We start from the raw sequence: 12,427 nt of genomic DNA on the forward strand, positions 1-12,427 counted from the left end.
CAATCTTATCTCTAGTGCCCATTCATCTCTGTGCTATCATCCAGAGTACCTGGTAGATCTGAGCACAGGGGTGTGACAGCAGCAAGCTTGCCAAATATGTGCCTGGGGCCACCTGCAATCCTTCCAATGCCAAGAGTCATCATGGCTCATTTAGGAGCCCTAACTTACCCTGTGACCCAGTGTGGTAGTCACCTACCTAGAATAGTAGAGTGCATGGATTGGGAACCGGAACCTCTGGGTCTCATGTCAAAAGTTTCACCCTCTAGTCTCCTCTTCCTTTGGGATGTGTTTTAAGTAGAAGAAAGGAGATTTTGCTTGCCTGTCTTTGCACTTTCTTTTTGCCTGTTCATACTTAATGAGCCTTTGTTTTGCTATTAACATGAAAATTGTTGATATACTTGCTTACATTCCTTTGCGATTACTTGTTTACATATTAAATGAAACGTCATGGGAGGGCATTGGTGAGCTAGAGTCCATCCAGAAGTGTGCAGCCAATTGGGTGAGGCCACCGGGACGTCATGTATACAAAGGTCATCTGGAGGAATTGGGACTGCTTTGCCTAGAAAACAAGACTCGAGAGGAAAAACCCAGTAATAACAACTAATACTTATTTAGTGCTTTACAGTTTGCGAAGTGTCTTACATATAGTATCTCATTTGAACCGCAACAACCTCGGGAGTTTGCAAGTGTCTTATATATAGTATCTCATTTGAACCGCAACAACCTCGGGAGTTTGCAAGTGTCTTACATATAGTATCTCATTTGAACCGCAACAACCTCGGGAGTTTGCAAGTGTCTTATATATAGTATCTCATTTGAACCTCAACAACCTCGGGAGTTTGCAAGTGTCTTACATATAGTATCTCATTTGAACCGCAACAACCTCGGGAGTTTGCAAGTGTCTTATATATAGTATCTCATTTGAACCGCAACAACCTCGGGAGTTTGCAAGTGTCTTACATATAGTATCTCATTTGAACCGCTACACCCTCGTGAGATAGGTTCTATTATACTCATTTTACAGGTGAGAAGAGGGGCTGAGGAAGGTGAAATGATTTGCCAACAGTCCCACAGCTTAATTTTCTGAGGCCAGATCCAAACTTAGGTTTTCACTCCAAATTCAGCTCTACCAGCCCCACCTCCAAGCTGCCTTGGAAGGATATTGCTTATCTGCAGATAGTGAAAGGCCTGTCTAGTAACAGGGAGACAGATTTGCTTTGCTTGGCCCCGGAGGGCAGAACCCAGCCAGGCACCGAGGCTGCGGGACAGAGGAGGAGCCCAGCGCTCTAAAGCGGAGCGAGCTGGCACCTGAAACGCGGAGCGCTCTCCGTCCCCGGAGCTCCGTTGGGTTTGTGGGGGGGATTTTCTCACATCCGCTCCAGTTTGGGTTAGACAACCTGGGAGATTGTAGGACTTCACGAAGCCTTCAAGATGGTTCCCTGGGATCGAGTTACAAGCGGGACGGGGCAGGGCAAGCCCGGATCGCCCTTTTGGCAGTTCAGCCCTCGGCTGCTGCCCGTAGAGAGAGCAGCTGCAGTTATCCTAGGCCCCGCCCGGGCACAAACAGCACCCGCTCTTGCCAAACGCGGGCACCTGACGGGCAGGCCCTAAGCTCGGCTTCAGTGCGGTGTCCTTGCTGACACAACTGCGAGGGGAGGGGAAGGGGCCGCCCATCCCCAGAGTTCTGCGGGCTCCGCACCGGAAAGGGCCTCCGTCTGCAGGTGCGCGCCCGGTGCACCGCTGCCCATCGGGGCTCCGCGGCGGAGCTCTGACATCTCCCCCGCCCCTTGGTGGCGCGTCCCAAACATCCAGCTGGGAACTAATTCTCGCTGGGGAGGGCGGGGAAAGCGGCGCTGCCCGGCCCGGGATGATCCAAGTGTGAGTCTGCTTTATTGGCTGCCTGTCTGACTTTAGGCTACTCCCCGTCTCCGGTCTCAGTTCCTCATGAGGCGGGACTGGCCCCCGCTTCGACCGACCGCTCAGGTCCTTCACAGCGATCCCCGGCCTGAACCCAGGAGACTTGGAAAGTAGCTCTGGCGTGGCGCCATGGCCCCGCCCTTTATGCAAATGAAACAGTCACCGAGAGGGCGTGGCCAGGCTCCTAATGCCGCGGCACCACCTAGCCGCTCCCCCACACCCGCCCCGCCCCCCGCTCCTTTGCCTTCTTCCAGTTGGCTGGGCGTAGAGCAACCGGAGGCGTGGCTTCCCTTGGTCTTCCGCGGCCCATGAGTCTATATATAGGGGGGCGGGTCGCTGCCTCCCGCCTTCCCCGGAGGAGCTGGACCGCCGGGGAGCTCGCTGCTGGCCGTGTCCGAGCCGCTCCGGAGCCGTCCGGGGGCGGAGGACGATGAACGGGACGCGCCACTGGTGTGCAGCGGTGAGCTTGCACCCCGAGGGGGAGAGCGCGGTAAGAAGCGTCCCGCCGGGGCGCGCTGCGGCCCTCCATCCCTGCCTCCCCTCCCCGCCCCGCCCGGTCCGCGCGGTCTTAGGCGTTCCCTCCCACCCGTGCCGGCTCCCTCCCGCCCCCACCCCCGCGGGCGCCGCTCCGGGACGTGGCTTCCCCCTGCCGGGACCTTGAACCTTGCGACTGGGACATCGCTCAGTCCCACCTGTATTCTTGAAGCCCTTGGTCATGGACCGGGCGCTTTAGCTACTTGTACGTGGGAGTAAAGGGAAACAGTCCCTGCCCCCCGGGAAGCGGCGCACGTGCCCCCGAGAAACTTAAATATCAGGTAGCTGGAGAAGAGACGCAAAAATAGGCGGCAGCCGCGGCTGAGGGTCCTCGGAGGAAGTTGGAGGTGCTTTGGTGCCCGGGAGGAGCCAGAAGTAGAGCCAAGTAGATTGGGAGCCCGAGTTAAGATCTTCTTAACTGTTGTGCGCACCTGGAAAAGCTAATTAACTCTTCTTTCCCTTCGGTTTTTCTGCATTGTAAAAGGAGAATATTTATGATAGCGTTTGCTCTCCCCACCTCCCCGGCTCATTGTGAGGCAAGCACTCAGGCTCCCTTGAAGTGACTTGTCAAGGTGTGATGGTGTGATGGATGGTGCTGACGAATTTATATCACAGGGTTGTGAATAGAGAAATTTTAATTTATTCTATTTCTGGTTATCTCTTAGTTTCTGGTTTTGGAAGAATCCAGAAATTCATGGCTTCCTTTTTGTGTCTTGTAGCCTCAAAGATACACCTGAGCCCTTAAAAGATGGCCAGGGTACTTTTTGAACAAACAATAAAAAGATCAGGCCAGCCCTTCCCCCTCCTCATTCGTGTTCCTGAGGTTTCTCCTCCTGGGAAACAAGATTCAAATGAAAACCACCCAGAGAGTCACCTCTTTGTTTGAGACCTGGGGCCTTTTCTGCTATGGAGTGATCTACCTCCCAGGAGAGCATCCAATAAGGCTTCCTCTCTCCTACATACTCTGACCCCTGCCTAATTCTCTTGTGGCCTAGAGCCCATCTTTTACTTTTACTTCCTGTCTTTCATCTTGGAATCCGAAAGAGGAGTTGGGACAAGAAATGGGCACTGGTCCTTTGCTACAGGGCCCAGAGAAGTCCCCACTGCCGTGTATGTGTGCCCCCCCCCCACTTCGGCCCCCTCTCACCTCGGCTACCCAGCGGTCTCTGGGGAGACCGAGGGGAGGAGATAGAGGATGAGTTGTGAGGTTGAGTGTTTTCTGGCTGCTTAAGAGAACTTTATCCAGCGTGGGCGTGTCTGGTTTCATAGATTTTTCAAGCTTCTAAAGTGAAACAGGATAGATGTTGTTTTTAAGGGGGTGTGTCTCCCTTTCTCCCTAGATTTTATTCTCTACTTCGGTTCCTACCTGGTGCATTGTCCTTGAGATAGCCCTGATCCAATTCACTTAAAGCATATTTATGTGTTGGTAATTTCATATAATTGGCAATTATTCATATAATTGCTGTTCCCCCAGCAAAGGAGATTTGAGTTTCTTTCAAGCAGATGCTTTGGTCGGGCTTCCCCCCACACCCTAAGATAGGTATACAAATCAAACATTTACTGATAATCATAATTTTTTGATCTCTACATTTAGTTATGAGACCCTTACATGGGGTCTTGAACCACAGCTTAAAAGGCTGAGTATTTGTATATCAGATTTCTTTTTGAGCAGAAGTACAAAGAGGAGGTACCAAAGGGCCAATTATTCTATGCCAGTTTCTGGATTCTTAACAGGACATTCATTCTCTTTTGTTCTTTGCCCTAGCCAAGCTTGCATGTGATTTGTTGTTCCCTGTTCCTGTAGGGGCAGGGAGAAGTTTTGGGAGTAGGGGAGGCAGGGAATGGACAGAGACAGGGGAATATTCAAGGTTCTCTGTTGTACAGATGAAAAAACTGAATATGGCAGGGCACTCCTGAGATCATTAGGCCAAAGCAGTGACTTTGAGAGTGAATTCTTGTTGTTTCAGTCTGTCTGATATTCTTTTCTTGTCTGGTGGAGCAGAAAAATGGATAGGACAACGGGAGAATGGAATTCAGACCTTGTTCTCCTTTCTGTAAGAATTTGAAACCAGATCTCTTTGAACATGGGGGAGATAGAAACCTCCACATGTTTTTTGTCTATCATGGATGTTAAAGCAAAGGTTTTTCTTGCACTAAGGTTAGAGGAGTGAACTGGTCAGTTGCTTGCCCTTCCTGGACCCTGAAGGAAGTGGGTAGGGATGACTACTCTGAGGTAGAGGTAATCAGAGGAGACGCCCCCACATATGTCCTGGATTTTGCTCTCCTGACCCAGCCCTGGTCAGGCACCTAGGATTTATGGCTCCCTGGCTGGTCTCCAAAAACCTGTTAATACTTATTGATGGATTCCTTTGTGGGTGGGCAGTGTATCTGGCTGACCTAAAACGTGGAATGCTAGAGCAGAGTCAGGGGCCAGGATGTCTTGCAGAGTTTTTCCATATGGACATGATTTATGTGAGCCTTAAAAACATCCTCTGACTTCCCCTTTCTCTGCTGGAGGAGGACAGCAGGAATGAACCAAAACAGCAGGTAATCTAAATGTTTCTTGTTTAAATGAATGGAAAAGCATTTGTTAAACGCTTAAGTGCTTTTTTTTGTGACTTGTATAACGGCAATTTATCTTTGGCATGGATTCTCTGATTTTACCAAGCTTTCCCCTCTTCCCCTCAAGCCATTCTTTTTATCTGCTTAACCCTTTTTTAACCTTTTCTGGGCCCACCTCTGTGGCAAGACTAGTGAAGCTAGTGGGCTCCTCCTTATATAATGTTTGTAAATGCATAAAATATTTAAGATGACAAAAGAAACTAATTATATTGAGTTACAGTTATCAAAAAATTATTTTATTTATTTTTTTGCTAAGGCAGTTGGGGTGAAGTGACTTAATCCAGGATCACACAGCTAGGAAGTGTTAAGTGTGCAAGGTCAATTTTGAACTCCGAGCCCCCTGAATTCAGCACCTGTGCTCTATCCACTGTGCCATCTAGCTGACCCCCAAATTTTCTTTAAAGGACTTAGGTTAAGAACTCCTGGTCTTAGATTATTAGAATGTGTTTGCATTGTTTATACACAGTCGGATGGGAGTTTGTTAGACAAGGAAGAACTGATCCAGAATTTAAAATTCATTATATATCAACTATGCTTAGATAATTGAGCTAGCCTATAGATGAAGTATTTGGAATCTTACATTGTTTTGATTACATTCTTCCCCTTTTCTTTATCTTTCTTTCCATCTTCCTTTTGTCCCTCAGATACCCTCCGTTCTCTCTTAAGTGGGTGGGGGAAAGGAGAGGTTTGAGTTGGCTAAGAATGAGCCCAGAACTTTGGTTTAAAGGAAAAAAAAAATCCAACTAACCCAGGAATTTCTGCTGTTGTGACATCTCAGGTCTCATAACTGAATGTAGAGATCAAAAAATTATGATTGATTATCAGTAAATATTTGATTTATTTACCTATCTTATATACCTATACACCAGGTGCCATGTAAAAATTTCTTGGGCAAAAAGGAGTCATGAGTGGAAAAAGTTTAAAGGGCCCTATACTAATGTATATTACAGGGTGAATGAATTACCTTTCTGAAGTACATTGTCATGTTAAAAAGGAGTCAGGTTAGGGCAGCTAGATGGTGCAGTGGATAGAATGCTGGCCCTGAAGAAGAGGACCTGAGTTCAAATCCTGCCTCAGACACTTGACACTTCCTTGCTGTGTGGCAAGTCACTTAACCCCAATTGCCTCAGCAAAAAAAAAAAAAAGGAAAGATAATGATGCTTAATCCAAAGGCATGGGATATCCTGTATTGGTGGAATTTCAGGCATCCATGATAAGTAGATGGAGGAGATACTTTGGGGATGACACTATTGTTTCCTGGATAAAAGACTGTCTATTTTTGGGCTCTACTAAATTCTCCTCATAATCTGTTCTTTCCTTTCACTTTGCTCTCCCAAAATGCTTAGATGTTAGAACTAGAGGGAGATTTGATTTAGAGGTTGTCTAGTCTAACCCCCTAATTTTGCAGATAAAGAACTTGAGAGAATCTTAAGCAGAGAGTGACAGAGCTGAAATTTGACACCATGTTGGCCCGTTTCATAAATACCATAATTGGCTTTGCTAAGTTTGTCAGGATTTGGAATTAATTAGGTGTAGGCTCTGCACAGAGCTGAGAAGAGTATGCAGTATAATGGTTAGAGAGAGTTCAAGCCTTGGAATTAGGAAGAGCTGAGTTCGAATGCTGCCCCAGAAACTTACTAGTTTTATGACCCTGAGCAAGTTACTCTCTGAGCCTCAGTTTCTTTATTTGTAAAAAGGAGATAGTATGAAGATTAAAATGAGATAAAGTTTATGAAGGGCTTCCTGAACATCGAAGCACTCTGTGTGAGCTGTTAGTATTATGATTTTTCTCAGGTGTTTTCTTATATTACATGGAATTCAGATAGAACCAGTCTAAGGACAGTTTGTATTGTTCTTTTATAATTAACATTCAGAAGATTCTTGCACAGGTGGATAAAATTAGGGTTTTTTGATTGATTATTTTTTGAAGGAATGATAATAATAATGAGGAGGATCAGGGAAGGGAGGTTAGGTTACATAATCAGTAGGTATTTCCTCAGGGTGGAGGTGGGGTGTGCACCCCAATAGTTTCGGTTCCAGACATATGTACTGATTGTAATTGTAGTGCATGCTTCTCTGGGTCATGGCACTAGAGTCCCTTATGAAATAGCATAGTTTCCTGGGGTGGGGGGGTGGGGTGGAGGAGCCCATAGTCAAGATTTATTTAATGCTGGTTCCTTTAGGGGAAGGAGTAAAAAATAGGTTTGGGATCATGGAAAAATGAAGAGGAGCAGTCTTCTGGGATCTCTAAGTTCTTTGAAGAAAGAAGAAAAGGCAGTGTCATTCCAGACATGGTGGGGAAGAGCAGAGGAGAACAGCCAATTTCCCACTCTTAGCTAGAGTGACATAAATGAAACACCTGTTGGACCATCTCCCAGCTATTGCGGGAGAAAGCAGAGAAAAGTTGAACACAGTCTGACGGGCTTCTTTTGGCTTGGAATGTGGGACCCGGGTAACTTCCTTCAGGGCTTAGAAATTGTGCATCAGCATTGAATTGTAGTTGAAACTCCCTAGAAGCATTCCCTTTTCTCTTCCAGTTTCTGTGTTCCCAACTATCTCCTGCACAGATGTTCCTAGAGAATGAAATATCTCTACTATTCTCCTTTCCCATTTCACTGTACACCTTCCCTAATTCCTTATTATTTAGGGATGAGCCCACTCAGATAATCCAGTCCTATTTGCCCCTAGGAAAGTTTGGGAGTGGCTAAGGAAAAACCAGTCAATCAGCAAGCATTGATTAAGTGTCAGTTATGTGCCTGGCACTGGGTTATTGCTTTGGACAGAAGTGATACTTGAGCTGAATGTTAAAGGAAGAGGGATGCTAGGTTCAAGTAAAGAGGAAGACATTCCATGAATGGGGGGACAGTTGGAACAGCAGACGGCCTTTTGTGGGTAAGGAATAGAGAGACTAGTTTGCAGGGTGCAGAAAGGGGATAAAAATCCAGTGGCAGGGGTGAGAGGAAAGACACATTGGGACCAAGTGATGGAGACTTTTAAAAGCTGGACAGAGGCAAGATTAGATCTGTTTCTGTTTTATTCTGGTTGTAATACGGAGCCATTGGACTTTATGGAGTAGAAAGGTGATTTCAGTCTGGAAGATGGACTGAAATAGGGGAAGACTTAAGGCAGCCATACCAATTCAGAATCTGTTCCAGTAATCCAGACAGGATCTGATGAGGGTCCCCACCCAGAATGGTGACTCTAAAAGGGTCAGATGCAAGAGATGGGATAGGGAGACAAACCAGGGTTAGTCTCGCTGACTTTTCTGCGTAGGTAGTTGTGAGATGTGAAGTATAAAGATTCTTTGTGTGATGAGACTAAATACACAAAGGGCAATTTCTGCCCCAGAGAACTCTGAACAGGGACAAAGGTGGACAGTCTTCAGTAGGTGAGTAGGAGTGAGAGAGCCTGGCCCCAAGGGTTTCCTGGCCCCTAATAATCCCTTCTGCCTTTCTTCCCTAACTTTATGGAGCTATCATTATGTTATAACCCTTGGGAACCGCAGCTAGACAAGTGGTTGATTATCCTTGTTTCTCAGAGTGGGAAAAACTGAGCTGACCTCAGGAGCAGTTAATGAGGCTGAAGAGATCCCATGGGATAGCCGAATCCCCAGTGCCATCTTCCAGCTTGGAGACCCCGAGTTTTTCCTTCAAAACAGGCATTTCCCTACATCCCACAAACCTTTCTGTTCCCAAACATTCCTAGACTTGTTAAGTTTCACGCTTGGAGAAGAGGAAGGCAGAAATCACAAGCTCCCGCCTAATACCCCTCAGCCTGTACAGATTAGATTTTTTGGTTGTGAGAACCCCCTGGGGCCTCATAGTTTATTCTTTCTCTCCCCAGCGTCAGAATCCCTAACCTCTTAGCTATGTGTTTACCCCCTCCCCTCTTCTCCATCTTTGGGGACTGAGTCATAGGTTGGAGATTTGTTTGAACAGAGCCAAGAGGCTGTCTGTAATTTGAGGGTGGCTGTGCTTCTTCTCCCCAAGAATGTTTACAGGGCTACCTGCCTTTTGATTAGGCCCTGTGGATTTTCCCCTCAAAAAAATACTTCCATTCTTGCCACGGAGGATCCTTGGGCCTATATTCAATGGGCAGTTGTCCCTAAAACACCAGGTTGGGATATTCTCTGTATTAGGGTCATGCACCATCTGCTAGAGAATGTGCATTTAATATGATATTCCAGGGATTATTGCAGTTGGATGCTTTTTTTTGAGTGATTTTTGGGTGGGGGTGGAGATTAGGAAGGAGAGTTTGGATGTAGCTTGTTGATAAAATACAGTCCTCTCTGGCTTATTTCTGATCTCTTTCTAGCTATTTGTTTCAATGTCCATCATTTTTGTTCGTTCTTTTCAGTCCTATCTCTTTGTGATGCCATACGGGGTTTTTACACACTGGAATGGTTTGCCGTTTCCTTCTGTGGTTCATTTTACAGATGAGGAAACAGAAGCAAAGTGAAGTGATTTGCCCAGGGTCACACAGTTAGTGTCTGAAGTTGTATTTGAATTTAGATCTTCCTAACTCCAGGACCAGTGCTCTCTTTCCACTGCATTGCCTAACTATCCCAAGGTTGTTTTCTTCTTGTTTTTTTTTTTTTTAACTAAAGTTTTATTTTCAAAACATATGCATGGATAATTTTTCAATATTGACCCTTGAAAAACCTTGCAAAACTTTCTGTTCCAATTTTCCCCCTAGATGGCAAGTGATCTAATATATATTAAACATGACTACCCCAAGTTTCAAAGCCTGTTTCCCCCTAAACTTTCCATGTATCTGCTCTGCACATAGCATCATAGTGTGGTAGAAAGAAAACTAAATTTGAATTCAGAAAACCTGGGGTTCTTTCATCTTGAATGAGTTGGTGATTTCTGGCCATCCCCAACGTCCTCCCAGTTCCTTCAACAGTAAAATAAGGGGATCGGTTAAGTCATTTGCCAGGTTTCCTGAAGCCCAAAGCTGCAAATCCTATTGCTCCTGTAAAGGGTGAACCTCTCTCTTGGCTTCTGGTCGAGGAGTAAAGATGGCCAAAGGGAAATGAAGGCTCTTGGGTTCTCCTTGGTCTGGCCCTCAGGACTTGCTGCATCTGGCTGGCAGTGACACTAATGGCTTCTGTCCAATCCCTGTGTCACCTGCTAGTGGGGATTTGGCACACCAGGTGGAAAACTTTTGTGGCTTGCCCCAAAATGCCTGCCTTCTATCTCCCTTAGCAACTTGTTGGGCGATACAGCCGAGTGGGTTTATTTACCAGCCATGAAAGATTAACCTAGACAAAGAGTCAGCAGAGAACATTGTTTGAACTTCTAGATTCAGGATAATGAATGAGGAGAGGAGGGGGGTGGATACTTCATGAGAACAAATAAATAGATTTCAGAGGGTAATTTGAGACTTTTGTTGAAGAGTCCTGAGTAAATGGAGGAAGAGAAGGGGAAGTTAGACTACATTTTAGGAGAAAAGGACCAGTTGGTGATACAGAAAGAGAAACTTCATAGAATCTTATCTTTTCTTGCTCTCTTTTCCCCCCACCCCCAATTTAAATGAGATTATGCAACAGCAGCAAAGTATAAAATGTCAGTGTAAAGAGGCTGAGGAATATTGGGAAACTCAGGCCATTTTCATCCTTCTGAACTTCATGGTTTTATGTCCTAATCAGTGGAATAGGTTGGGCCCCTCCTACCACATATCTTCAGTGACTTTCTAGTCCCAAAAGGCTGGTTTGGTCAAAGAAATTGGACCTGGCCATGGTGACTGACTGATACACCTTTATGTTTTATTTCTGCTGATTGGGGATGCCCCAGCATTCCCCAGCTGCCTGCAGGGAAGAGATGAATTTGGATCGAGAACATGTTTGTGTCCGTGGGGGAAAAAGAGTTGGCAGCAAGTTTAGCTACTTTGAAAGTGTTTCCTTGTCATCTGTTTTTTTTTCATAACTACACTTATGAAACTGGAAGTTGTAGTGGAGCAGTAGACATTGCTAGTTAAGACCACACAATGATCCAGCGTTGGGCAGGACCTTAGAGGTCCCATAGGGACCTGACCAAGAAACCTCTCTTTTATAGCCTCTTGGATGATTTGGCCTTTGATTTTTTTTTTTTTTTTGACCAAGGTTCCAGTTTATTGTTATTATTAGAACAAGAAGAAACTGCACTTTTGATTGCTAGAATCTTGCTACTTTAAACATATCATGTTCTCTTCTATCACCACACTCTACCTTTAGTCTCTTAAACACTATCTTCCTACTGATCATTCTGTTCTTGTGTTATTATCTAATTCAAAATTTTGCTGAAGTAGTTTTTAAAATTTTTCTATATTTGCATAAAAATGCTAGTTGGAGATAGACTGATTCCTAAAGAATTCATTCATTTTTTTGTTAGGATAATTTCTTTTTCTGAATTTAATGAATGCCTCCCTCTCTCAAAAGAAAGACCATTTTCATTTACAAAGTAGAGCAGAAAAAAATTATATGTAAAACCAGATTTTTATTACCTAGAGCTTATTTTTCAAAGTATACTAAATTGAACTTGTTACTTTTTTCCCCCCAGTGGCAATTTTTTTAATTATAGCTTTTTATATACAAAACATATGCATGGGTAATTTTTCAACATTGACCCTTGCAAAACCTTTTGTTCCAGCATTTCCCCTCCTTCCCTCCACCCCTTCCCCTAGATGGCAGGTAGTCTCATACATGTTAAGTATACATGTAAATACAATATACAGCATATTACTTTCAAAACTGTCCTGCATATCTATATTTTTTTCTGAACTTCTTTCTTTAAAAATGTGTTTTCTGTACTGGGTTACTCGCTATCTGGGGGGGTGGAGGGAAAGAGAAGGAGAAAAATTTGGAACACGAGGTTTTGCAAGAGTAAATATTGAAAACTATCTTTCCATATAAAATATTGAAAAATAAAAAAAACCTTATTATTAAAAAAATAAAAACATGTTTCAATAATCCTCTTCTCATTCTTTTCTTTTTGGAAGAATCAACACTATTGTTAAGCCCCTTCTCTCCACTAAGCCCTTTCCCCACCAATAAATAGTGAAAAAATAGTCAAATACAACAAATCCATACATTTGTCATGTCCCAAAATGTATGTCATTCTGCACCCTGGGTCAGTCACCTCTCTGCTGGAGTCAGGTAGCATGTTTCATCACCGGTCTTCTGAAGTCATGATTAGTCACTGAGCTTATTAGAATTCTTAAGTCTTCTGGAGTTGTTTTTCTCTAATGATGTTATCACTATATAAATTGTTCTCCAGATTTTGCTTACTTTACTCAGCATCAGTTTGTGTTACTCTTCTTAAGTTTCTTTAAAAACTTCCTTTCACATTTTCTTATTCATTTTTTTCCTTTTGAT

At 44.5% G+C, this 12,427-nt stretch overlaps 1 protein-coding gene across 4 annotated transcripts in view; it reads left to right on the plus strand.

Annotated features, from left to right (window-relative positions):
* The first annotated feature begins 2,186 nt into the window (after positions 1 to 2,186).
* Positions 2,187 to 12,427, plus strand: part of TUFT1 (tuftelin 1) — a 40,220-nt gene continuing 29,979 nt past the window's right edge. For 2 of the 4 annotated variants that reach the window (XM_012549746.3, XM_012549748.3), the window contains exon 1: positions 2,191 to 2,407. In XM_012549746.3, coding sequence (XP_012405200.1) covers positions 2,348 to 2,407 — 60 coding nt within the window. In that variant the 5' untranslated portion in view covers positions 2,191 to 2,347. Of the gene's footprint in view, positions 2,408 to 12,427 lie in introns of all 4 variants that reach the window. The other 2 variants (XR_004234046.1, XM_003769935.4) reach the window with 2 other exon arrangements.

This window comes from Sarcophilus harrisii, chromosome 4 (assembly GCF_902635505.1).
Source record: "Sarcophilus harrisii chromosome 4, mSarHar1.11, whole genome shotgun sequence".
In the NCBI taxonomy this organism is placed as follows: Eukaryota; Metazoa; Chordata; class Mammalia; order Dasyuromorphia; family Dasyuridae; genus Sarcophilus; species Sarcophilus harrisii.